This window comes from Neurospora tetraspora, assembly GCF_033439725.1.
Source record: "Neurospora tetraspora strain CBS 560.94 chromosome Unknown B0H65scaffold_11, whole genome shotgun sequence".
In the NCBI taxonomy this organism is placed as follows: Eukaryota; Fungi; Ascomycota; class Sordariomycetes; order Sordariales; family Sordariaceae; genus Neurospora; species Neurospora tetraspora.
In genome coordinates this window covers 296,095-317,485 of record NW_026944393.1, presented here as the reverse complement: position 1 = coordinate 317,485, position 21,391 = coordinate 296,095, and the positions used below count along the sequence as shown (strand labels likewise).

At 51.9% G+C, this 21,391-nt stretch overlaps 4 protein-coding genes across 4 annotated transcripts; all 4 read left to right on the top strand.

Annotated features, from left to right (window-relative positions):
• The first annotated feature begins 16 nt into the window (after positions 1-16).
• On the top strand, positions 17-839 carry B0H65DRAFT_481622 (uncharacterized protein). Its single transcript, XM_062827635.1, has one exon. The coding sequence runs from the start codon at positions 239-241 to the stop codon at positions 551-553; it is 315 nt and encodes a 104-aa protein (XP_062676511.1). The 5' UTR covers positions 17-238; the 3' UTR covers positions 554-839.
• Positions 840-2,766: 1,927 nt separating this feature from the next.
• Positions 2,767-4,994, top strand: B0H65DRAFT_80759 (nucleotide-diphospho-sugar transferase). The gene is made up of 5 exons (XM_062831445.1): positions 2,767-3,216; positions 3,289-3,687; positions 3,741-3,827; positions 3,891-4,290; positions 4,347-4,994. The coding sequence occupies exons 1-5, from the start codon at positions 2,933-2,935 to the stop codon at positions 4,686-4,688; spliced, it is 1,512 nt and encodes a 503-aa protein (XP_062676510.1). The 5' UTR covers positions 2,767-2,932; the 3' UTR covers positions 4,689-4,994.
• A 5,818-nt stretch (positions 4,995-10,812) lies between these two features.
• B0H65DRAFT_80690 (uncharacterized protein) lies at positions 10,813-12,520 on the top strand. Its single transcript, XM_062831444.1, has 2 exons — positions 10,813-11,083; positions 11,136-12,520. The coding sequence occupies exons 1-2, from the start codon at positions 10,943-10,945 to the stop codon at positions 12,033-12,035; spliced, it is 1,041 nt and encodes a 346-aa protein (XP_062676509.1). The 5' UTR covers positions 10,813-10,942; the 3' UTR covers positions 12,036-12,520.
• A 3,354-nt stretch (positions 12,521-15,874) lies between these two features.
• B0H65DRAFT_80657 (dihydroxy-acid/6-phosphogluconate dehydratase) lies at positions 15,875-18,714 on the top strand. Its single transcript, XM_062831443.1, has 4 exons — positions 15,875-16,306; positions 16,634-16,731; positions 16,787-16,902; positions 16,959-18,714. The coding sequence occupies exons 1-4, from the start codon at positions 16,118-16,120 to the stop codon at positions 18,449-18,451; spliced, it is 1,896 nt and encodes a 631-aa protein (XP_062676508.1). The 5' UTR covers positions 15,875-16,117; the 3' UTR covers positions 18,452-18,714.
• The last annotated feature ends 2,677 nt before the right edge of the window (positions 18,715-21,391 follow it).

The window sequence follows — 21,391 nt, the reverse complement described above, 5'->3', positions numbered from 1 at the left end:
AAGAACCTGGAACCTTAACCTGCACCACTGTCCCATTTCCACTCCATCTCGGGCTGCACCTTGCGGCGGAGGGGTTGATGCAGATGCATCATGCAGCGCTGTACCGAAGGCAAAGTGGTGTCTGGTGTAGCCACCAACATGGGACATAAATGTAGGCACCTGCATATTTATATTGTAGTCCGCTGCAAGAAGTGGTAATAACTTTTCTGTCCATTTGTACTTTAAGGATGCCGGCAACATGGCGAGGAAAGCCGCAGTCATCAAAGTTTCTTTTTTCTTTCTTCTGGACTCGCGTTACAGCACTTGCCGGATATGCCCGAAAAGGGAGGCGATATCATGCCAATTGATGCACTTGATTACGCGAGCATTCGGCAGCCCAGCGTTCCTCTTTGCCGGGTTGGACCGATCATTGTGTCGGATTTCGAACCGGCTGTCTGGAATCGCCGCCTTAACACCTTTGACTTTCTGGAAAAAGATGGTCAGAGCAGACATGGACCTTGCCACAGGGGTAAACACAAACTCGGGACAGCACTTGAAGACTACCTCCCAGTGATGCCCAGTATCGAAGCCACAGTCTCATGGCCTGCCTAGAAAATATACCGGTCCTCTCAGTTTCCCATCCGAGAACTTGTCGGCCTTTGGAGTGTTACAGGACCGAGATTAGTCGCAGCGGCCAGAGGGTATCGGGTCCTAGGTGAGTCGCCGGGTGACTATCGGCTTTTGGGAGGCAGGGCGGACTGGGCGGCTTAACGTCAGTATCGAAGTTACGACCGGTTCAACTCGGGTGCGGGCCATGATTTTTTCTCTCTTCAAACTCAACGAAACTCTTACTTGACGCTTTTTGTTCGTCATGACTGTGGTGTAGCCGCAGCCTTTCGGTGTCTTTCAAGTTTTCGTGATCACGAAATGCGAGGGTTGGTGGGTATGTCGGCAAGTCGTGTCAGGAACTTGATGTTGGAAATTGGAAGGTTGCTGGTAGAGAGACAGCGAAACGGTGAAAAGGAAAAGAACATTGTCCGAGTCTTGATTAACTGTTCGCTTTACGATGGGAAGGAGCACCCGTGATGTTCGATTTTCATACCCTAGGGCTGATGACAAATGAATGCACCTTCCCAACCAACACGTCATAGTTGTCAATAGGGAGCTGATTACGGGTGTTCGAGCAAAAAAGATGACTTTCTTCATCACAACAACAGGCAGTGATGTTTTGGCCTTGACATTGCGAGATAAGAACAATGTACCGGGTAGGTGGGCTGCCAAGACACTCACTCCTGTGTCGACCTTGATCACTCCGGGATATATAAAAAATACTCATATAACTAATAGATGGAGGGCCAATGTGGTACTCATTTGCCATATACCTGTAGCGATTCAACTGCCTGGGCTATCATCGCCTGATCATCGCGGATGGTGTCGAGGTACTTGTCCTCTCGTCGTCCCCTTGCCAGGCCCAACTTTGGCTTGGCGGTTGGAGACAGCTGGTGGTCAGTGCACCGCAAGCTCACTGCCTGCCGGGACGGGAACTCAATTGGACTCTCGAACCTCCAAGCAAAGCAACTGGAAGCCACGGCATCCCCGGTTCAGCGTCCGTGTGTTGACATCGGAAAAGCATCGGATCTCAACCATCGCCGTCGTCATCCTGTTTCAGCGCGCTCGAGCCTGACGAGAGACTTCTGCCCGTCGCCAAAATTTGTTTGGATCATTGACACCAAGTTTCAGTTGATCCTTGGGAATTTTTGCCCCTTTTCCGCGAGTGGGGTTTTGTAAGCAGGGAAAAGGGGCAACCGAGAGGACCATCGCCAATCATGTTGCATCAACGGGAATGTTATTTTGGGAGAGAGGCAATGTGTTGAAGATAAGCGACCAGCTGGCAGACGGCTGCCTTATCAATGCGAAATGTTGGGACGAAGGGGACCCTGCAGCTGGTGGACTGCTGGCATTGCAGGTCGGGTGTGTTGTTCCTGACACCTGCAGCCCGCCCAGAACAGCGGGAGTCGGGGACGAAGCTTCAGGGTTCAACGCTAACAATATTTCCAGCGGGCAATTGCAGGGGCGGCGCCACGCCAGCGCTGAAAGTCCCCTGGAATGATGGAGAGGCCAGACTTTTGGGGTCAACGGGGTCGGGTCTGGGGATGGAGAATTCCATGTTTCTCCAGATTTCTGGCGAGTCTTGTTCGCTTTTGCAACTCTGACTGTCCTGTTCTGTGTTTCTTGTGTCTTTCTGTCATTGATGCCATCGTAATACGTCCCATCGCCTTGAAAACTCCTACGCGCACATCAGCCTTCCTCTAATATCAACACGACACCTCGACGATAGGTAACGTGGGGAGAATCGGGCCCGTCTCCAGTGCCCAGCCTTGCCCCCCAGTGAGGCCCCAGTCCTCAACGACAGCCCCAGCCTGGCGGCCCCGGCCCAGACCAGCAAGCCAGACCAGACCTCTTGTGGACCCGGACGCGTCCCCATCGTCCAGTGGATCTCTCCAATCGACAAACACCGAAACACCTGAACGACAAGGGGAAACTATTCTCTCCCCTGCCACTCGCTTCTCGCCTTTGATTGCTTTTTGCATCTGCTGCATGTCGCGATACAGGTAGAGCAGAGTTTGGAGGAGAACTCTCTGATTAGATTTTCTGTTTCTTTTCTTCTTGATTATTTTCTGTTTAATCGGGTGCTGACGGAAGCCCCTTTTATCACGACGAGGTCGGTTGGATTTCCCCCCAATCGCGAATCCCACGTCGATATCGACACATACACGACACACACCCGGCGGACACATCACGACATATAAACGTGGCGGCCGACCGACGACATCTATACCGAAACACCACCCATAACTCCTAATACACACACAACCCGACTGCGAGAGCGATAACACCACCTCGCCATCGTCGTTCTCTCTCGGCTCCGGCAGCGCCATACACCGCCTTCACCATGGACCTCCTCCGTCAGCTCGGGGGGCTCCTCCCCGGCGGCAGACCGCCCCAGCTTCCCCTCGGCCAGGGCGAAAAGGACAAGCCACGGAGGACACTGGCACAGCGCCTTCAGTATCTTAAGAGACCCCTCAGGTTACGAGGCAACTCGAGCATATCCGTGCCTCTGGGCGTCGTCATCCTCTTCCCCTGCATCGTCGTCATCCTCATCCTCGTCCTGTTCGTCAGGCACCCAAGCTCCCCCGGCCGTATTTTGATGCCCGCCGGTGCCCCTCCCAACATCAGGTACATATAGCTCCCTCACCGCCTTTGGTCTCCAACAACAATGCGCTAACAACTTCTCTTTCCCCTCCACAGGAAAATCAGCGAAAAGTATGACAAGGTCTTCGTCACCGGCTGCCTCGAGCCCGACACCAGCAAGCCTCGCGCCAATGGCGCCTTCGTCGTCCTCGCGAGAAACAAGGAGCTGGACGGTGTCATCCAGTCCATCAAGTCCATCGAGCGCCACTTCAACCGCTGGTACCACTACCCCTACGTCTTCCTGAACGATGGCGACTTCGACGACACCTTCAAGGACACCGTCAAGAACTACACCTCTGCTCCCGTCGAGTTCGGCAAGGTTGGCCCGGACATGTGGGGATTCCCTGACTGGGTCGACCCCAAGGTCGCGAAGGAGGGTATCGCCAAGCAGGGTGACGCCGCTGTCATGTACGGTGGCATGGAAAGTTACCACTCCATGTGCAGATTCTACTCTGGGTATGTGCTGCGATTCGGGTTGTAAGCAAGCTACATCTGCTAACACAGCACAGTTTCTTCTACAAGCACGAGCTCCTCCAGAAGTACGAGTGGTACTGGCGCTTGGAGCCCGAGATCAAGTACTTCTGCGACATCACCTAGTACGTCCTTCCACTCCTCGCTTTCCATCTGAGCGCATCCCACTAACATAGTACCACCCCCAGTGACCCCTTCCTCAAGATGATCGAGAACAACAAGACCTACGGCTTCACCATCGCGGTCAAGGAACTGCGCGAGACCGTCCCCAACATCTTCCGCTACGCCTCCGCTTACAAGCGCCTCAACAACATTACCTCGCAGGGTCTGTGGGAGATGTTTGTCGAGCCCCAGCCCGAGAAGAAGCCCGAAGCCCCCGAGCCTGGTCTTCCCGAGGAGATTCTGCGCTCCGAGCCTGACGCCCACAAGCTCCCCGAGATCGACCCCGAAGCTATGGAGGGCGAGAAGTACAACATGTGCCATTTCTGGTCCAACTTCGAGATTGCCCGCTTGGATTTCTTCCGGTCCAAGGCGTACGAGGATTTCTTCCAGATGATGGATCACAGTGGTGGCTTTTGGATGGAGCGTGTATGGTTTTCCTCTTATAACCCATTTTCCCAGTTCAGCCGCTAACAACACCACAGTGGGGTGATGCCCCGATTCACTCCCTCGCCGCCGGCGCCCTCTTGGGCCCCCGCGACATCCACTACTTCCGCGACTTCGGCTACCGCCACACCACCATCCAGCACTGCCCCGCCAACGCGCCCGCCCGCCAGCTGCCCCGCGAGCCCTACCTCGAGAAGACCACGGTGGACGAGAAGAAGCGCATCGAGGAGGACAAGTACTGGGATGACTACGATACCCCCAAGGAGAACGGCGTTGGATGCCGCTGCAGGTGCGACACGGATATCGTCGATGTCGAGGGCAAGGATGGTTCTTGCTTGGCCGAGTGGGTGGATGTTGCGGGTGGTTGGGCTAGTCCTTAGATGGGGTAGTCCTTGATTTTGAGGGTTGCGACACCTAGGAGCTCCTGAAGCGGCCACACCGACAGCGACTGAACGTCGCATCCTCAGCGCGGGTTGTTTGCCGCGACGTCTTAACTTGACGTCAAGTTCCAGACACTTGGACTCTTTTTCAGGAGTGGCAGGTGGTTGCGGGAGAATGTGTATATGATGACGAAAAAAACGGCACATATGTAGTGCAGAGGAGAAGGGTGGATTGGATGGATGGAAACGGTTTCTTTACATGTTTTCCACTTGTATACAGGATCATGAATGGGCGTGCGGAGGAAACAGCAGGCAGGCAGGCGATTGTCGATACCAAATCTTGCTTTTGCTTGTCTATATATGGTTACGTAGTGTAGGGAGGGAGGGAAGGGAAGGTTTAATCCATGTTTTTGTGTAGTATGTTTTTTTCTTGCGCAAAAAGATTGATGTTTACTGTCATGTCAAAACATGTCTACACACCTTTGCACACGCTTCACAGAGAGCACCTGTTCTCAACTTCTTGCCGGGCTTTGCGTCGGCCATATCGGAAACAGTTACTCTCCACCTTGACATCAGGGCATGACGGTAAGGCAAGATCCAATCCACCTAACCAACAGGATGGGGATAAGGATGACCAGCACGTTAGGGATACTCCCGTCATCGCGGATAGCCGGATTGGGATACGAACAAGGTGATATGACGGAGGGCGGGAAAAGAAGCGAGGGAGGTGTGGTTACACGAGTTGAGTCACACGACAACGCGGTGACGAACAACCTTTCGTTATCTGAGCCGACTGGTCCGGCGGCATCTGGGAAGATATCGTGGAAAGCGTGTCCCGAGCTTGGCTTGGGGGTGATGGGAGCAGAGCCTCCATGCCCTCCCTCCATCTTCACCTCCTCCTAGCTCTACCTACCTTACCTCTTCCCGCCATTCTCCAACATTCACGACGGACCCGAGATCTTTATCATACCTATCTTACCTCCCATGCATGCCCTTTGTACCAGTCCGAACGATGGGTACGGTACCTACAAGTTAAGTACCTAGAATAGGGGAGCTTGCGGAAATGGCATACTTTTCTCGTCCAACATTTCTCGTTACCTTAAATATCCAAGCAGCCGAAGAGCTAAACTGAAGCACATGTATGTGTCACTTATCCAAGGCACGGACCTGGGTCATTCCTTCTGAATAGTTACGGCAACGCAGTCGCAGGCGTTACACCTCTCGATCGGATATTTTCTACCAATACTATCACCGTTCCCTCTTCGGCTGCTCCTCCGGTGAACACACACACACACACACACACACACGCACGCACGCACGCACACGCACACGCACACATGCAGCTATCGAACACAAGCAGCTATCGAACACAAGCAGTTAGAAGTAGACATCAACGAGGCAAAGTTGCACACAAGTCGCTCTCAGGCGGCGTACACAGGAACACTTCATCTCTAAACCAAGAGGTTGTTGTTTACCTAGGAATACGTTGAATGAACGGCTTTTTAGGTCTAAACCACAGTGTCGGACAGACTAGACTAGACTAGACTACTAGGTAGGCATGGTTCCCTGATTGTTTGTTGGTTGTCCACTCACGGACACTCTGGGTCATCACACCTCAGTCTCACCCCCTACCCAGATGAGTCCATCCATGGTTTAGGTAGGTTTGTAGCATGTGTGTGCGCTACATACATTGTAAGACCGCGCCGCGGTTGCGATCGTGGCTGGGACACCTCCAGTCCCGGTCATTGCCTACTATACCTTATGGTGGGTGGCCCCGCGGGATGAAGACGACCTCCAGGATAGTTGTCGTCGTTGATGATCTTTTGCATGCCCTACTAGCTCTTGTATCTTAGTGGTCACCACGGCCCACGGGCGCTATGCCTTACCTTACCTTACATACACACCACGATCGATGGTCGACATGATATTTGGAAAATGATATTTGGAAAGGAAGGGAAAGTAGTTGGTGGAGAGCATGAAAAACGTAGGTAGGGAAGAGACTGCCTGGTATTTTGACAGACGAGAACACACAGCCGGTGAGCTTTGAGTGAAGAGGCCCCCTCACTCACTTTCCTTTCCTCCTTGCATTTTATCACATCAACTGGCATCCGACCAGTGGTATCGACCTTGTACAACATGTGAGAGAAGAACAAGACAGGGCGTAACAAGCACCATACTATTCCTACGTAGCCACGTTGGGGTTCGGGGTATGAAAGGGGTAGGCTGGAGCGGCAGGAGCGGCAGGAGCGGCAAGCAGTGAATGAAATACTCTCATTCCGCTAAAACCGATCACACTTGCTTTCGTTTATATATGTAGAGAATCGGTATCGATATGTTGACCTTGAATGGGTTAGGTATTTGCTCCGGCGTGCCGGTTTTCGTTTTCTCTCCCCACTAACTTTTTTTGTTCCCAAGTGCTCGGCAACATGTGGAGATGAACGTACAGACACGAAATTGGCGGTTTCTCGACCTGATGGCTGAATGAGAACGCCGCCCTAAGTCGAAACAGCTGTTGAAATATTGAAGTTCACGCTGGCATATACCGGGCTTTTCTGGTCTTGGGGTTCATAAGGACACGCACGTCTTATCGAGGCTCAAGAACATCGAGAGTAGGAAGACGAAGAAGAAAAGTTGAGAGGTCAAGCCAAGAAAGAGTGACGGGAGGATATTTTGTGTAGGGAAGAGGATGGCGACGGGGTCATGTTGGCTGTGTGTTATTGTGATTTTACAGCCCGCTGTTCACATTGTGTATGTGCCTCCAACACATGTTGATGACCGTCTTTGCGGTCCGTCCTCTCTCCTCTTGACCTCGTCTGAATGGACAGTAACGACTCCATCAAAGTGCTTGGTGGAAGCGCGCAAGGAGGTTGATATTTACAAAACTGACCAGTCGGGAGCGCCGGATAACTCCGGGGCTTTGCGCTATTGGCCGACCAGCCAGTGGAAGGAATATTCTAACCGCCTGCTCGAGAGCCGCATGCGATGAGGTCGAATAGACGATCAGGACACCATTCGATTTGTAAAATTCCGGATCTGATTAGATCCAGATGGCCAGTCGTTGATATCAGTAAACTTCAGCAGGCGCTGAAGGAAGGCAGCAGAGTGATATGTTCTGCATAGCACTGCTGTCAAAACAGTGCGCTGGCGCAACGAGTCAAACACATGTCAACTGGGAACGGGAGCTGAAGTCCAAACCGTTGATGCGAAACAGATCCACCGTCGAAACTGCAGTCGCATGCTGCTGCTGAGTGTTTATACTTGGGACGCCTGTTTACTCGAAACGTGCCTTTTTGAAGTTTTGCAGTTTTTCTATTGTGATGTTGTTGGAGGTTTTCGATGTCCGTTGTTTGGCTGTAAGGTGGAGGCGCTTAGCAGCTGAGGTTCGGTTTATGATAAGATGCATGTTTGGCCTCCAAAGCGGCCATCGCACGGCGGCAACCGGTGCTATTTCGGGAGCGTCGGGTCCATGGAGCGGGGAGGGTTCATTGTGACCGAAAAACAGTCTGTGGGAAGCATCCCTCGATGTCTTCTTACGGGACGGGTGGAATTGACGTCTTGGATTCAAGACAGAAATTTAAGTTGGTCATATGATGCCATCGCAGACTGGCCTGGAGTCGCAGGGCAGAGGGGGTGGCAGAGACGGGGCTTGGACATTGGAGTCTCGTAGTAGCATATCAGATAAGCGACGGTTTTTAGATCGATCTTCGAATGTTTTTTCTTAAAGATGTTTCGGTAGCATCCGTTTCTCGTCTGGAGGGGCGCAGTTTCGCGGCAGATGGGCTTGTCCGGTTGATGTTGTTGGTGATGTTGTGGAAGGGGAAGAGCGAAGTCTCGAGTGGGCCGTGAGGAGGGGCATCTTGCAGGGTTCTCCACAGATCGTGTGGTGGGGCAGAAGCCTAATCGGGCATAGCGTGATACGTGCCTGGGCTTTGGCGAGTTTTAAGGGCCTCCATCCCCGTCAACTCTGACCGGAAGCCATTGGAGCCTTTGACGATGCGGCAAGAACACTCGACGAAACATCCAAACAGCAGGGATATTGGCTGGAAGTTTAACAGCTTCGCATTAAGATCGTGTTTCGACAATGAGAACATGGACAGAATCCGGAGGCGGGGCAGATCCGGAAGACGACGATTCCGTGGTGATGGTACAGTATCCCCTCCTTCGCCCGAGTCGTACACGTGAAGGCTTCGACCTGTCAGGTCAGTAACATCGAGGAGGGAGAGAGACATGAGTGATGGATGAGGCATACCGAAAAGAGGTGACTGGATAGCTTCAATATCGAGGTTGAAGGTCATAGTCCAGCAAGCGGATTCATCGACAAGACCGACAACCAAAAATTCGAGTCTCATCCATTGATCCGGCTGAGATGGAAACTGAGGGACGTTTCAATATGTCAGACGCCAGAACTAAACACGCGAAACAGACAGAGATGATTGGCTTTGTTGGTCTAATGCATGGGAGGAAACTTCAAAGGCAGGAGACGCCAACACAGACGCCAGGATCTTTTGGTTTCTCTGGCAAGAGCCTCAACACGAAACTTTCAGGGGAAGGAGCCAATCACCAAAGAATGACAGGCACCAGGATCGTTTGGTGACACACAGGGCAGAAGAGAACAATGAGGGGAATCCCGCTCAAACGTCAGACACTCGACACTTTCTTTCCTCGGACACGTCCAGACCACAGCAGGGCTTCGTCTTCGATGCGACTCAGGAGAGCCAAAACTTCGGTATCGAAGGAACCCAGCTGTCTCATCGTCTTCCCAGACAGAGCGAGTGCACATCTCCATTGTTTCTCCAACGTTCCATTCCGTGTTGTTGCCGGGCGAAACCCTTGCTCATCGGTTTCAACTCTTCTTTCAACAGAAACGCCATCACCAGCTTCGCTTGCCATCACGTGAACACTAGTACAACCGTCGATGAAAACATTGGGCCTCGAGGTCATTGGCCAAACCCGACAGACTGGTCAGAGGAGCCGGCCAACAAACAGATGGCAACCGACCATCTGGTCTGGGTGAGATGGGTGTGCCGCACTCTGGCATTCTGGCCCCAAGCAATCACACCTCTGTGTCTCCCGAGTCAGCGCTTCATGAGACTAATACCAAATCCCAACAGATCAATCACCGGCGATGTCGGGAGGCAAGGCTGGCCCACTAGTGTGAGTGCCGTCCGAATCCACGGAGCTCGCGGTGTCAGTGATGATCGTGACGAGATTTCGTTCCGACCAACTCCGCAGCCGTTGCGCATGACATGGCCCAGACCCTCTGATCAACTACCATGCATTGAGGCTTCGCTCATCAGCAAGGGTCTGACATGGTCGTCTGCCAGATTTAGGTTTGCGCACGTCCATTTCTGACTTCGATGGCAAGGATCCATCTGGGCTGGAGAAAGCCATTGTCGAGATGGATCATGACACGCCTATGTACTGACTTCATCGTCTCTCTTTCACATCTACGTTCTGCTGGGTTTATCACCTCAGGAATGTTCAACCTCTGATTCCGTTCCTTTTCCAGAATGAAGTTCATCCCATGTTTCCACTGCCGCCCTCATCATGATACATCACACTCCATTCTCGAGACACAGACGTGGTGGTACCTTTCTCTCGCAGTCTTGTCTAGACTTGCCTGTCCCCTTAAGCCTCATCGAGGGTATCCCCCAAACATCTGTAACAAAGCTAAGAGTCTGTGGCTTGCGCCCCACTGGTCTGCGCTACTGGATGTTCCTGTGTCCGAGAATCATGCAACAAATAGTGGGCATTATTATCCTTCCCCCTCCCCCTCCATGGGCTTCCTAGGCCTTTTCTTTTTTCTTGTTTATACTTCCTCCCCGGACCACTTCTACTTGTTATTACTACGCTGCCGCGTGTGTGTCCCCCTTTCTTCTCCCTTCGCTTCTTCTCTCAAGGCTAAACAGGGTCACTCCTTATTGTCGATCAACAATATCAGCTGTTTACTTTGTCATTTATTGAAAAGGGCATTCACTCCTTGGACCGTATAAGCTGGTTCATTATACAGTCATTCACACCCGACGTTTCTACGACAAGTTACTACACAATCCAACTGTTGTTGTACCCTAGGACGATCTCGCTTGATCAGTGCCATTTTGGAAGAGAACAACTTCGATTCTTGGAGCAGCGAGTTCTGCCCCATATTCAGCAACAGACCTTTCGACATAACTTCCTTTCTTGGGACACAACGCCAGGCGCGAACATCGTACCACATTAAATAAGACACAACCGAGACACGACCTCAAGACGGCATGTCTCCCACCGTGACTGTGATGACGGCACCCGTCACATTTGCCCCTACTTCGGAAACCATGGATCGCCGTGACTACGGTATTACCAAGACCAAGAAGACAACATCTACTGGTGGTGGACGGGCATGGAGCGAGGAGGAGGTATGTTCTGCTGTCTTTTGGTCAAGCTTCATCAATTTCTAACATCTCACAGGAAGCGTATCTCATCCAAACTCGCATGCAAAAGATGCCCTACAAGCACATCGCTGCCCACTTGAAGAAGACCGAGCTTGCCTGCCGCTTGCACTTCCATCAGCTCAGCCATGGCAGCAACCGCCGGAAGCGCACAACATCACTCTCGTCTCATGGCTCTAACCGGTCACCTCCCATGCGTGGTGCGGTTCCATCACCGGCCCGCGAGCTTGATGCTGCCCCCAGCCGCTCGGTATCGCCTGCAGGATCAACATACTCCTACAGTTCCACCAGCCCGAATGCCATTCAGCTTCCCAGCATCATGTCCGCGACTAGCTCAGCCACCACATCACCTCGTCTGCCAGCTATTCTACCCAAGCCAGCCGCAATGAGCCTGGGCTTGCCCGCGATCTCTGGTTCTGCTAGCAGGTCTACATCTCCCGCACCATCACACACTTATACGTCATCCCTACATCCTCACAGTGCCACCTCTGGGTACCGTTCCACACCGACCAGTTCTCATGGATCGCTTCGTCTGGATTGCTCTGCCTTGCCACCGCCGCCTACTTTGGCAGCTACCCCGGTGCCCTTTTCTTCCAGCCAGCCGGTCGATATGAGCCGACTCTCTGCAGTCTACAACGCACACCGGGCATCCTTCTGGGCCTCAGTAGCTGCTGACTATGGCAACGGAGTCAGCCCCACGGTATTGGAGCAGGCGTGGCGTGGAGGAAACACGCAGACACCCATCACTCCTGTTGGAAGTCCCAATGACCAAGTCTATGCACTCCCTCAAATCAAGCCTGACAAGACTAGGATAAGTGCCATTCTAGGCATCGATGCTAACCCCAGGAGTCCGAGGGAGCGGGAGATGGTGAGGAGGTTGGAGGAGGAGAGGTGTTCTCTTGGCATGGTTGGCGCATGATATCTCATGTAGATAATCTTTCTTGGGCTTCTGCCCCGGACAAGATATCGAACTCTTCTTTCCTGGTCTTGTAAAAATGATGTTCTCTTTTCTGGTTTCAGTGGTTATGATTAGGATGTATGGTGGGCCTTTGTTCTTTTCTCTACTGTCGTTTCTTTTCACAGCATCTTGCCGATGAAGACGGGTGGTTGGATCTGTACGAACGGGATACGATGTAAGGGAGTTTGGGTTATAGCACCTAAGGGACGGGTATGAAGGATGACACTTGAAGATGTTATGGCACTTGTACGAAAGGAAACTCATATGACTGCTCAATCCAGCTTTTCACGCTGAGGGCACAGTTTACGATGGGCATATATCAGGTATGGATGGGATATGGGTTGGCGTATGTTGGCAAAGCTGGGAAGGCGGAAAGGCGGTTGTGCATACTGCGTAGCAAAACGAAAGCAAAAGCGAAGACATTTTCATCACCAACACCCGTTTCATTTCCCTCATTCCAAATCTTGATCGCTATAACCACGATCCGAAGACATCCTTCGCTAAATGTCAAACTGCAGTTGGCCGAGATAACCTGCATCCTGCCCTGTGCTGCGCTGCGATGCACTGCTATGCACTGCCATGCAGAAGAGACGGCCCGGATGTGGTGCGTTATCAGGCGTCAGATACCGTCAATAGCCGGCGTCCAGGACTCGGATGAAGGGAGATCGTGGTAAAGAGAGGTCATCGTGAATTCCGTCGTTGTTGGCAAAGATATTTAGAACATGTCGTGTTCCGCGTCGACGGTGTCCTGGAGAAGGAAACTGTTCGTTAACGATTTGGGGAAGCCGGGGCCCTCCGGTGACGAGGACTGGTCTAAGCATTTAGGAATCCCGTCATCTGGTGCTCCGACCTCGGCGTCCCGTCTTCTCTTCCAACTCTCAAACGTTTTGTCCGCCAACAACGGAATCAACCATCAACCAGCGAGCCACCGATGCTTTCATCATCAACCCAACATACCGAAAAAAAATGTCAAGTTTCACATCAGTGTATACCACAAGCCGCTGCAACCCGCAAACTACACAGTTTGTCCGTTCTACAAACACTTCTTCCGTTCGAGTGCAACGACAGTTTCGCACCGGCTGTTGTGATTGTTATCACCTTCCCATTTGACCCCTGGCGAATTCGCTGTTTCGTACCTGCCAAAATTGAAGTTCCTGTTGTCACCACCGTATTGAGTTCTGTCGAGGAAAGAACAGAATACACGATCACTCTTGCCGGCGATGAACATGTTCGATTTTTCCTGTACGATATTCGTCAATGCTCTGGTTGGCGACGGGCGCGGGGTAGAACGAAAACGAGAAGCTCTGAGCCCAAGCGCCTCGTCTTCTCTTCTTCAACATTTCCATCTCGATCTTCTACTTCACCAATACATCAATCCCCAGCCGGAACTAACTGAGTAATGCTTCCCGTCCGCCCATTCTTCTCTTTATGATTTCGATTCAAACCTGCGGCTCGTTGGTGTCACCATTCCGCCCGGCAATCTCGCAATGTATGCCGTCTCGGCGGCGTCTCGAGGATGAAAGCCCAACAGCCAGGCTTCACGTTTCCCTGCCCAAAGAACCAAAAGATCCTTGCGACGTTGCGATGTTGCAATTATGCAGGACCGGCTTTCCGTCCATTTCAGCTGTTGCCAAATTGAGGTTTGGGTAACACAGTCCCTTTTCCGGGTCGCGGGACGAGGTTCTGTGCGACGATGCCTCAACCTCAACCTTTGATGTCCCGAGTAAAGGCAGGTTCATCGAAGACATCACCTGCAATTCGGGGACCTCATATCGAACACAAAAACTCCATCGCCCAATGAAGAAAAGATTCGGAATATCAGCCATCCGAGCTAATAAGTATAGAAAGGCTTTCCAGCCAGAACACGACATGCGAAAGCCGTCATCACCGGCCGGAAATCACATGGGCTGATGTTGTCCTGAAACTCCTGATATCAACCACCGCTCCAGGTCAGGGTACAGCACCACAGTATCCAGCGCATAGATTCCACCAGTTTCACACGGATATGTCTCCGGGTCTCACTTGACGGCCTGGACGGTTCGAGTCAACGGCATGGCGTCTCACACATGTCACCAAACAAAGGACGGGAGACGATGGATGGTGTGGACGGGAGCAGCCAACAAGTAGTTGCACGACTACACACTGCACGCAGCGTAACCCAACGTTCGGACGCCGGACGGGTACACCCGCATAAGCGGCATACACCACAGTTGCATCCAGCACAGGCAGTTTACGAACTTTCCATCATTACGACATTTCTGATGCAGCTCCAGATCTCCCTCCTGCCATGCTAGCATGCGCTGCCATGTGGCCCCAAATAACTGCTTTCTTCGCCGGCAAAAGACCGGGAGTTTATCTTGACATTTGGATGACAACCCTCCAAAGACGAAGCACGTCGAACCGGATCGACATTTATATCCCCGGCTGGCCATCCCTTGGAATCAGGTTGGCTATCCGACCCAGTCCGGGGCCGAGGCAACGCCAAGTTTCGGTCCAGTCCGGCCGTCTTGGACAACGAACCACGGCCACACGGTGGTACTCTGCTGGATATACTCCGTCCATCTGGTCGATTGTTGTTCCCGTGTCTCGTCCAGAAGGCTTCTATCGGTTTTCTTCCAAACATGTGTATGACGGTCCACAATTCGAAGCTGCAGTCAGTCCTCTTGGCAGGCCTGCCGTCCAAAGTAGCCAAAGGTCCGGATGGTTGGTGTCCTTCACTCAACTGTTGGTCCTGTGTGAAGGTTCCGAGTGGCCTGCCGTCCGTCGATAACGCATATCCGGTAGGTTCCATATTGTTTGTTGGTCCCTTCAATATCCTCCTGTTCAAGGATTCCGTTCATTCCATTCACGTTTCCGTTTCCGTTTCCGTTTCCGTTTCCTGGGCCAAGTACCTGAAGTTTGAACCCACGGCAAGATCGACCTTTCGGCCACCGGATTCCAGTGAATGAGTTTCAAGTTGCTGCCATGGTTAACAAGATCCGGATTTCTTGACCCTCAATGTTTCTTGCAGCATTAGCACCTCCCGCTTTTTGGAGGTCAGGAGTGGGCAGTTTAGGTCCCTCTCTATCGGACCGTAACCGGACTTCACCCGTGGTCTTCTCGAATCCTGCCCTATCCCGGATGGAACCGCTAGCACACACGCCTAACGGTGGAGACTGGAGAGGTCCTCCACAGAAGCCGTTTTGACCAATTATAATTGTGGGAATTGGCCTGACAGAACGATCCCAAGTTTCCACCTCGCCCCAGAGGTTGGTTCCTAGCACCCGTGGTCTTACCGTTGCGTGGTACCTACAACCACATGAACCCAACTGAAAAGTAACCAAATGGAAATCGAACTGCCAGCCAGCAATAAGTTCAGCCGGCGTGCGGTTTGGGAGTGCGGATCATCAAGCAATGGGCAATTCTCTCCATGTCACTCCTTGCAAGTGCTTGGTGGCATGTTCCGCAAAGTGAAGTGTCTGTTTGCGTGTGCTATGTGTCATAACAGAGCAACGCTTTGTTCCCATGTCCCTCGTTCCGTCCTCTATAATCCCGCCGTGGTTGCTGCCCGTACATAAACCTTCAAAACCCGGCCGACTGGCGTCATGTGAAGTCCATTCACTTCCAGCCCCTCCTCGTCTTTGCAAAAAGGTTTCGATGAAACGCGGGGCCGGCAGATCATCCTAATTCCCACGGCTGGAATTCCGTTCCCATTGCCATTCACCACATACTTGGACTACCATTCACATCGAAGTACCATTATCTGGAAGGACAATTCACTCGACTTTCCGATACGTACCCGCCTGGCCAGCTGGATTTTTGGACCAGGGAGTTTTATATAAAAGGCCCTCCTCCAAGCCACTTTTACCCCGAAACCTTTTCTCGAAACAAGCAACACCGACGAGCAGATATACTTCTTTCTCTGCCTCAACATCTTCGACTCTGCAACAGCTTGAGCTTCCTCTTTTCAACAGAGGGACAAGCTTTTACGTCGTCGACGGCCTACCGACTCGGTCGAAACACACGGCTTAATATCTGCCCACTCCGGACCGATATCACGAACGATGGCTTCCCAGCAGGAGAAGGCCGCCGCCCCCGATGGCCTGCCCGCCGGTCAGGCCACCTCCACTGATCGCAACATGCCCAAGGAGGGCGAGTACGTTCAGTGGCGCACTCTGCCTCCTGGCAACCCGGACCAACTCAACCGTTGGTCTCACTTCTTGACCCGCGAGCATGAGTTCCCCGGAGCTCAGGTACGCTGTTTTCCCATCTTCTTCACATGATGTTACTCTCATGTCATGGCATTTCCGCTTCACCCACTGCCGCGCTTAAGCGAATCACACACCCAACACCTCGGGTTGGGGCTCGGCAAAGCATCCCGAGCTCATCCTTCGTCATTCCTATTCCTTATACGGGATGCGGAGGTGGTTCATGAGGGGTAGCTTCGCTGTGGGCATTGTGTGGGGTAGATTTGCATGGCGAACATGGGGATTGACGGGACCCCCTGACATGACGATCATGGATACGGGGATGTGTCAAAGCAAAGCTCGGGATAACTAATACCGATGTTCAAAATGTAGGCCATGTTGTACGGCGCTGGTGTCCCTAACAAGGACATGATGAAGAAGGCGCCCCATGTGGGCATTGCGACTGTTTGGTGGGAGGGTAACCCTTGCAAGTGAGTAACATCTTTTGTCAGATGGGCTGAAGATCGAGGACTAACATGGTGACAGCACCCACTTGCTCGATCTTGGCCAGAAGGTCAAGAAGGCTGTCGAGCGCGAGAAGATGCTCGCCTGGCAGTTCAACACTATCGGTGTTTCCGATGGTATCACCATGGGCGGAGAGGGTAAGTTGCTCCTGGTCAGGATCGATGCCATGAAATCGACGCTAACTTACCACTAGGTATGAGATACTCTCTCCAATCTCGCGAAATCATCGCCGACAGTATCGAGACTGTTACCTGCGCCCAGCACCATGACGCCAACATCAGCATCCCGGGCTGCGACAAGAATATGCCCGGCGTTATCATGGCCGCGGCTCGTCACAACCGCCCCTTTGTCATGATCTACGGCGGTACCATGCGCGGCGGTCACTCCGAGCTTCTCGATCGCCCTATCAACATCGTGACTTGCTACGAGGCTTCCGGTGCCTATACTTATGGCCGCCTTAAGCCTGCTTGCCCCAACAGCAAGGCCACACCTTCGGATGTCATGGATGACATCGAACAGCACGCCTGCCCCGGCGCCGGCGCTTGCGGTGGCATGTACACCGCCAACACCATGGCCACCGCCATCGAGGCCATGGGTCTCACTGCCCCCGGCTCCTCTTCCTTCCCCGCCGCCTCGCCCGAGAAGTTCCGTGAGTGCGAGAAGGCTGCAGAGTATATCAAGATCTGCATGGAGAAGGACATCCGTCCCCGTGACCTCCTCACTAAGGGGTCTTTCGAGAACGCCCTCGTTTTGACCATGATTCTCGGTGGTTCTACCAACGGTGTTCTTCACTACCTGGCGATGGCCAACTCGGCCGATGTCGACCTGACCCTGGACGACATTAACCGCGTGAGCGCCAAGACACCTTTCCTCGCCGACATGGCTCCCTCCGGTCGCTACTACATGGAGGACCTCTACAAGGTCGGTGGCACCCCCGCCGTCTTGAAGATGCTTATCGCTGCCGGCTATATTAACGGCAACATCCCTACCATCACGGGCAAGACTCTTGCCGAGAACGTGGCCGACTGGCCCAGCCTGGATCCCGATCAGAAGATCATCCGTCCTTTGAGCGATCCCATCAAGTCTCAGGGCCACATTCGCGTGCTTTACGGCAACTTCTCCCCTGGTGGTGCTGTCGCCAAGATCACGGGCAAGGAAGGCCTTTCTTTCACCGGCAAGGCCAGGTGCTTCAACAAGGAGTTTGAGCTCGACAAGGCTCTGAAGAACTCCGAGATCACCGTTGAGCAGGGCAACCAGGTCCTAATTGTCCGCTACGAGGGTCCCAAGGGTGGCCCTGGTATGCCGGAGCAGCTGAAGGCTTCGGCCGCGATTATGGGCGCCGGCCTCAACAACGTTGCCTTGGTGACTGATGGTCGTTACTCTGGCGCTTCCCACGGCTTCATCGTTGGTCACGTGGTTCCTGAGGCGGCCACTGGTGGCCCGATTGCCTTGGTTAAGGACGGTGACTTGATCACCATCGATGCGGTTAGAAACCGTATCGACATTATCAAGACCGTCGAAGGCGTCGAGGGTGAGGAGGAGATCCAGAAGGTGCTGGATGAGCGCAAGAAGGAGTGGAAGCCTCCGGTCATGAAGCCTACTCGCGGCGCTCTTGCCAAGTATGCGCGCTTGGTTGGTGACGCTTCTCACGGTGCTGTTACCGATCTTGGTGACTCTGCCTACTAGGCGGCGGGCGGGGCTTTCCACGATACGGGATTTGTGCGGGTTACCAAGAGGTTTTTCAGCGGCCATCTACCTAAGTACCTCTGACATCAGTTGCACTGGCTCCAGGGCCAAGTCTTGACAAATAGTGGAGAAGGATGGAGGATATGGTGTCGTGCCCTATTCTCCCATATCACGATCAGAAGAAGGGTTGAGGAACAGAGACGGGTGAAGTGAGGAAAGAGGATTGTATTACTTAGATCGACTTTCATATATGTAGGCGGTTGCATCTTGCTTTTGCTTTTGCTTTGGGGTTGTCTTTCCTGCTTGCATCGCAATTGGCTTTATGGCGTCCGGGGGTTCTGTTTCACATAGGGAAACGGAAAAGTACATAGAATTGCTTGTTTCTGTTGAAGTGTTGGGGCTCTTGAGTGAAGATATCTCGCATGTTGATTAGCGGAGACCTTGTGGCGATTCGTTGTCTTTCGAGTTGATGCTGATACCTTTGTGGAATTGGGTGTATATCGGCTAAACTATCGCCATCTTTGCATGTCGAGGTTCGGGTGTCATTTTTCTGGTGAGCGAATTGAGTGTGTTTTCTCCCTCCTGGTTGGTACAAATGTACTGGTCAAAATCGAATTGGAGCCTTGTTGGCAGGAAGTCTCGCAAGAAAAATCATGTACCACTATCCAATCCAGCATGAGGAAGTTAAGAGCAATACGTCAAGTATTTATTGCTCTGCGCAGGAATCGACTTCGTTACCTAAATGGCATCCTTTTTAAAACCATGGCTTGTGATCATTGTGATGACCATAAACCGCGAACTGTATCCTGGTCCTTCATGAGAACAATACTGTATGTAGATGGGCCAAAAAGCCAGGAGAAGATGTGTCGATGAGGTCAGTCAGTAATTGATCATAAACATCTGATCTTTTCACAACCCTCTTCCGCTGGATACCTACCTACTTGAGTTCATCTTACCCGGTCTGTCGGCACACTTACCTTACTTACCTCCCAGTCCCCCCATCTTTTGTACTTTCAACAAACCAAACACCACATACATGGTCTAGTTCCTTGGTTCCTTGTCATCCATCTCAAGTCTTGTCTGAGGTTGGGTTGGTTGGTTCTACATACCACTTTTTTTCCGTGCACGCAAGGGAAATGACGATGAGGTCCAGTTACCTAGTTACCTAGTCTAGGGACTAATTTGCAGGCAGTTAGTCATGAATGAATGAATGAATGAATGAATGATCTGGGCAGATAGATAGATAGATACCTAGGTAGATATTGGAAGGGTCTCCGGAGCCACCAGGTCTACATATGTGCGGTGGTGCTATAATGCTGAACTGACAATGGGTAGTTAATGGGTAGTTCATCATGCTCTTCCATGGCTTCCTAGGTCTGTAGGCTCCAACTCTCCCCGACGAATTTGTTTTCCTCCTTCTTTTTTTTTTTTTTTATTTTTTTTTTATTTTTTTTTTTGGGTGATGAAGTGATTTGTATCTATTTTCATGATTCTCTCTTTGCCTTATTCACGCTGTTTTCCTTCTCCCCCTCTTTTTTTTTTCTGTTGTGTTTTTGTTTTCTTTCTCAGGTAGTCTTTTTTTTTTTTTTTTTTTTTTTCCGTCTCATCTCCTTCTTACATTTTCGTGCATCTATCTATCTATTTACCTCTTGTCCTTCGGTGCTGCTCAGGGTCCAGGCGTGTTGCTGAATTGAATGCATGCATGTTTCCTCCACCTTGGTCAAGCAAAACCCTACCCTATATATGTACGGCGCGTTAATGTGAGTACTGTTGATGCGCAGTTTAGCCACGGAGAGTTGAAATGGTCATTGATTGCATGGCAGATGTTATCGCTAGAGGTAGTAGTACCCTACGCGCACGGATGGTAAAGGTGGAAAGCTGGATCAAGATCTAGATAGTTGGTGAGCTTGGCTACTGGCGGTTATACGCAAAGGGTATATGTATTGTGATGTGAGGTTGATGAGGCTCAAATATACTTGATCAACTGGTTGGCTAGTAGTGTGCTTAAGGTATGGACATGGATCGATACACGAGCCGGTCGGTGCCTTTTACAGTAGATTGGGGGTGGAAGAGGGATGGCCTACGTGGGAAAGGGGAAGTGTATGTTAATACAGTATGAGACTCTTGAGATGTACATCACTATACATCGTCGACCTTGTCGACGTGTGTACCGGAGAAGATTTTAAAGTCACTGAATTAATGACCAGGGTTGGTGGGGACTTGGACGTGGGGAAGATCCAAAGTCGTGGGTAGGGTTAGATGAGCGTTTTGACTTTCCACTTGGACGGTAATGGTACCGGTACTTTGTCATAACCCTGGTGTTGTCACCGACTTCGGGACATCACCATCCATTTGTTTCCCTATGAGATCGGCCAGGAACTCGGCTGTGATGCTAGTTTGTCACTCAACGCCTACTGACGTCCATTACCACTGAGGAAATTTTTTAACTCGCTTTGTCCAGGGCCGCCTCTCATTCTGATCATGAGCAGTTGATCCTCAGGTCTAGGAGGACTCGGGTATGTACTCTGGTTTGAGGTAGCCGAGTTGTACGTTCTGTTTCAGTTTGGTAGACAGATGTGCGTGTCTTGTTTTGTATACCTACCTCTCCCTTTGAGATGTGGCGCTTGTAGAACGGGAAGCGAGTTGAAGTGTTCAACGGTGCCGTGGTGACAAGGCTACCTCTCTGATCTTCTGTCGTTGAAATTCGGTATCATAGCTGCGATCCCGACATCAAGTCCGGCTTGAAGCCGGCTCTAGGTAAGAAGTAGCTGGATTGGGGTTCTCGTACATAGTTGATGAGTGATAGTCTAGCATGTGATGTGGCTTGGGTTGTATCGGCCATGTTGAAGGTCCATATAAAAGTCGATAGTCGATATGGTGACACGCAAGAACTGCATGTAGCGAGAGTGCATCGTACCACCAAGCTTTTGGGCGACCGGT

Coding starts and splice junctions, on each gene's coding strand:
- B0H65DRAFT_80690 (XM_062831444.1), top strand. CDS start 10,943: ATGTCTCCCACCGTGACTGTGATGACGGCACCCGTCACATTTGCCCCT. Junction 11,084..11,135: donor GGGCATGGAGCGAGGAGGAG/GTATGTTCTGCT, acceptor AACATCTCACAG/GAAGCGTATCTCATCCAAAC.
- B0H65DRAFT_481622 (XM_062827635.1), top strand. CDS start 239: ATGGCGAGGAAAGCCGCAGTCATCAAAGTTTCTTTTTTCTTTCTTCTG.
- B0H65DRAFT_80657 (XM_062831443.1), top strand. CDS start 16,118: ATGGCTTCCCAGCAGGAGAAGGCCGCCGCCCCCGATGGCCTGCCCGCC. Junction 16,732..16,786: donor TGGGAGGGTAACCCTTGCAA/GTGAGTAACATC, acceptor ACATGGTGACAG/CACCCACTTGCTCGATCTTG. Junction 16,903..16,958: donor TATCACCATGGGCGGAGAGG/GTAAGTTGCTCC, acceptor ACTTACCACTAG/GTATGAGATACTCTCTCCAA.
- B0H65DRAFT_80759 (XM_062831445.1), top strand. CDS start 2,933: ATGGACCTCCTCCGTCAGCTCGGGGGGCTCCTCCCCGGCGGCAGACCG. Junction 3,217..3,288: donor GGTGCCCCTCCCAACATCAG/GTACATATAGCT, acceptor TCCCCTCCACAG/GAAAATCAGCGAAAAGTATG. Junction 3,688..3,740: donor ATGTGCAGATTCTACTCTGG/GTATGTGCTGCG, acceptor AACACAGCACAG/TTTCTTCTACAAGCACGAGC.